Source organism: Triticum dicoccoides, chromosome 4A (genome assembly GCF_002162155.2).
Source record: "Triticum dicoccoides isolate Atlit2015 ecotype Zavitan chromosome 4A, WEW_v2.0, whole genome shotgun sequence".
In the NCBI taxonomy this organism is placed as follows: domain Eukaryota; kingdom Viridiplantae; phylum Streptophyta; class Magnoliopsida; order Poales; family Poaceae; genus Triticum; species Triticum dicoccoides.
The window spans coordinates 663,316,897-663,321,528 of record NC_041386.1 but is presented as its reverse complement, the minus strand read 5'-3'; the positions used below and the strand labels follow the sequence as shown (position 1 = coordinate 663,321,528).

Sequence of the window (4,632 nt, the reverse complement as noted above, 5' to 3'; positions counted from 1 at the left end):
TCCAAACAAGGTCTGCTTTGAGAAGATCCAGACCATGCTCAATGCCCCGCCAGACAGGAGATGCGTCTGAAGCAAACACCGTATCTACCAAATCACCGTGCGGATAGTACTTAGATTTCAAAACTCTCGCGCACAGACAATCAGGTCTATGAATCAGTCTCCAAGCTTGTTTAGCAAGAAGGGCTTGGTTGAACCGAGACATATCTTTGAACCCAATGCCTCCACCTCTTTTTGGTTTTATCATACGGTCCCATGGCATCCAGTGTACTTTCCGGTGACCATACTCATCCCCCCACCAAAAATCCCGAATCAGTTTTTCGTATTTGTCGCAGAAGCTTTGGGTCATTTTGAACACTCCCATACAATAGGTAGAGAGGGCCTGAAGGACAGATTTAACTAAGACCTCTTTTGCAGCATGGGACATAAACCTCTCAGACCAAACTGTACATCTCTTAACAAACCTTTCCATAATCGGTTGGAACACAGCCTCCTTCATTCTCCCTTCTGGAGTGGGCAGACCAAGGTATTTGCTATCAAAGGTGTGTGAATTTATCTCTAGCTCAGATTTAATATTCTGTTGGGTCACAGCCGGGCACATTTCGCTAAAAAGAAAAGAGCATTTGTTGTTGCTGAGCAGTTATCCCGACCCCTTCTGAAACTCATCGAGGATACGCCTCATATTAACCGCCTCCTCTCTGCATGCCTTGAAAAAGAGGAGGCTGTCGTCGGCGAACAGGAGGTTGGAGATTCCGGGGCTTCCCCTAGCAACCTTCAGAGGGGTAATTCTTCCTTGTCGAATCTCTTCATTCAGCAGGCTAGTAAGGCCCTCCGCCACGAAAAGGAACGGGTACGGGCTCAACGGATCTCCCTGCCGGAGACCTCTCGTCGGAAGAAACATCTCAAGCAGTTCCCCATTGTATTTAACAGAGTACCTCACGGATTTCACACAAGTCATCACCCAACAGACCCATTTGTGGTCAAAACCGAGCTTCAGCAAAGTCTTTTCCATGAATCCCCAGTCTACCCTACCATAAGCTTTTGACAAATCCAATTTGAGGGTGCAATGCGTATTGGCAGGGTCTTTGCTGTGATGGATTTTGTGAAAACATTCAAAGGCAATAGTGGCGTTGTCTGTTATCAAACGCCCTGTGATAAAAGCGCTTTGAGTCTCTGAGATAATCTTGTCCAAAAAAGGCCGCAAGCGATTGACCATGCACTTTGATATTACCTTGTATATCACATTACATAGGCTTATGGGCCTGTAGTCCTTAAGGTACTCGGGGTTATTGCTTTTTGGGATAAGCACTATGACAGTATCGTTGATCCCCTCCGGCATGACCCCCTCCTTGAAGAACTTCAGGACCGCACTAGATGTCAACTATGTCACATCTAAGCTGATGTCAACTATGTTTGTGGTCTTTTTTCTTGTCCTAGTTTTTTTTTTGTTTCTTGTTGCTCCATTATATATTTGTTTGAGCTTAGATGTGACATCCTTAAAAAATATTTAGATGTGAATTAGACAAACTGTTAAGCAATTTCAGCAATTTTGTATGCATGAAAAGTTGAAAAACATAGCACACCGTGCTCAGCTGATTTGCCTCCATCAAGTTGATTATTAATGCACCTTGGAATCTGAACATGCGATGGAAAACAACCAAATTGAGCCTTATAAAATAGAAAAACTAAAATTTTGAGATAAACCCTATAAACCGGAAAGGAGGGAGTATATTTTTACCAGAAACATAGTGGGTCATTAATGGTAGTAGTATCTACGGACCTGCAGCATTCATCACGCGTAAATGCGTGTTCCTCTGCCCGCCTCCCTCGGTCATGCTCTCTTCTCTTGAAAGCTTGTTCAAATTCCAAATGCCAAATGCTCGTTGCGAGTCACAGTTCCACACTCCCTCCATTCCCACTCTCACTCTGCTTCCTTCACTATTAATCTCTCTTCGCCTCCAGCTCCAATCCCCCAACCCCCAAACCTCCGTCCTGGCCTCCAATGGCTTCGCCTCCCCGCCCCGTCCTCGCCACCCCGCTCCTACTCCTCCTCCTGCTGCTCCCTGGCAATGCCGCCGGCGCCGCGGCCGCGTCCTCGCCGGTGAACCCGTTCACGGCCAAGGCGGCCTTCATCCGGTACTGGAACCGCAAGGTGCCCAACAACCGCCCCCACCCGGCCTTCTTCCTCTCCAAGCTCTCCCCGCTGCCCGCCGCCGACGCCGCCTCCTTCCCCTCCTCGCTACCCGACATCCGCGCCCGCCTGCCCACGCTCTGCTCCAAGGCCGCCCTGCTATGCCCCTCGTCCCCCTCTGAATCTGATTCTGATTCTGATGTGGCGTTGGCGTCGCGGAAGGGCCCGTTCGCGAGCTACAGGGACGCCAACTTCACCAACTACGGCTCCGGCGCCGGCGCCGGCACCGACGGGTTCAACAACTACTCCCCGGACGTCAACATCGCCGCCGACTCGTTCCGCCGCTACGGCCGGGACTCGTCCGCGCGGGCGGACTCGTTCAGCAGCTACGAGGCCAACGGCAACGTCGTGACGGCCAACTTCACCTCCTACGCCGGCGGCGCCACCGGCGGGTCGGGCTCCTTCACCGCCTACGCCGCGAACACCAACGTGCCGGAGTCCAGGTTCAGCAACTACGACGCCGGCGCCAACGGGCGGAGCCGCGGGTTCACGTCCTACTCCCAGGAGTCCAACGGCGGGGAGAGCAACTTCGCCGGCTACGGCAAGAGCGGCAACAGCCTGCGGGAGACCTTCACCTCGTACGGCAACGACACCAACACCCTCAGCTCCGGGTTCGCCAACTACTGCGAGTCGGCCAACGGCGCCACCGACAGCTTCACGGGGTACGGCGTGGAGGGGAACGTGCCGGAGAACACGTTCCGGAGCTACGGGGCCGGCGCCAACGCCGGCGTGGACACGTTCAAGGGGTACCGCGACGGGTCCAACGTCGGGGACGACAGCTTCGCGTCCTACGTCGGCAAGGGCGCCAACGGCGGGGCCGCCGAGTTCGAGAGCTACGGCGGGTCGGCCAACGCCGGCAGCGTCGACTTCAAAGGGTACGGGCAAGGCGGCAACCGCAACCACGAGATCGGGTTCAAGGGGTACGCCGGTGACAACACCACGTTCAAGGCGTACGCCGAGACCGGCGTCGACTTCAAGGAGTACCACAACACGTCGTCGGCGGCGACGGCGGCGACATTGACATCCGAGGAGCATCAGCAGCGTCTGAAGAAGACGAAGTGGTCTCCGGAGCCGGGTAAGTTCTTCAGGGAGAGGGAGCTGGTGGCGGGGAACCGGATGCCGATGCCGGACATCAGGGACAAGCTGCCGCCCAGGGCGTTCCTGCCGAGGGACATCGCGAGGAAGATCCCGTTCGAGGCGAGCGCCGTGTCGGAGGCCTTCAGGGCGCCGCCGGACACGGCGATGGGCAAGGCGGTGGCGTCCACGGTGGCGGAGTGCGGGCGCGCGCCGAGCCGGGGCGAGACCAAGCGGTGCGCGACCTCGGCGGAGGACGTCGTGGACTTCGCCGTGGATATGCTGGGCGACGACATCGTGGTGCGCAGCACGGCCTCGACGGCGGGCAGCGGCGCGGAGATCAGGCTGGGCAGCGTCACCGGCGGGAAGGCGGCGCGGGCCGTGTCGTGCCACCAGAGCCTGTTCCCGTACCTGGTGTACTACTGCCACTCGGTGCCCAGGGCGCGGGTGTACGAGGCCGACATCATGGCCGCCGCTGGCGACGGTGAGAAGATCAACCGCGGGGTGGCCATCTGTCACCTTGACACGTCTGACTGGAGCCCGAGCCACGGCGCGTTCGTGCTCCTGGGCGGTGAGCCCGGCAAGACGGAGGTCTGCCATTGGATCTTCGAGGGCGACATGACATGGACGGTGGCAGATTGACTGATTGGTGCCAAAGCATGTGCTTAAGCCAAACTAAAGACAAGTAGCGGTACATTTACAAGTTCCCATTCATCACTGGTGGTCTTCACGTGTGTATGGACCATCGTCCAAAAAGAACAAAGAGTTGATGAAAGAAAGTGTGAGCTGAGCTGACAGAGGTCCCTTTTATTTTTTGTCTACCGTGTTCATCATGAAAAGTGTTGGTGCGATCGACGTGGGCGGCCAAAAGGCAGCTTCCGGTGATCTCACAATGATCGATGGACCGATCATGCGCGCGCGCATTGCATGTCACTGCTCTCAGAATAATGCAGGGTTCCTGCAGAGCCTTTGTTGTGGCGCAGAGGGCAGGTAAAAACAAAACAATGGGCTCCTGCAGAGCCTGGAGGTGGTTGTTGTCGTAGCCTCTGTTGTTTAGTGCACCTCCACAATGGTGGTTTAACAGTGGTCCGCTCGTGGCATTGCCTCCCTGGGCAGATGCCAAGTGATTAGGCCTTGGATTATTACTGCTTGCTCAACAGGGCCTAAGACCGTGACGTTTTGTGACGATGGCCATGATGGATATCACAAAGGGCATGCTTATTGTACTACAAACCATATTAGAATCTTAACCTTGAGTGGGACCTTTGTTTTTCAAATATGTTGCCTGTGAAAGACAGAACCCGGTTACATTGGTCTTACTGAGAGAACACACCACAAGAGTGATCTGCCATCAAAAAGTGTCAGCTTCA

General features: G+C 55.0%; 1 protein-coding gene across 1 annotated transcript; it reads left to right on the top strand.

Annotated features, from left to right (window-relative positions):
* Nucleotides 1-1,893: 1,893 nt before the first annotated feature.
* Nucleotides 1,894-4,077, top strand: LOC119287815 (BURP domain-containing protein 12-like). Its single transcript, XM_037567438.1, has one exon. It carries the CDS (start codon nt 2,000-2,002, stop codon nt 3,902-3,904), a length of 1,905 nt encoding a protein of 634 aa, XP_037423335.1. The 5' UTR covers nt 1,894-1,999; the 3' UTR covers nt 3,905-4,077.
* Nucleotides 4,078-4,632: the final 555 nt, after the last annotated feature.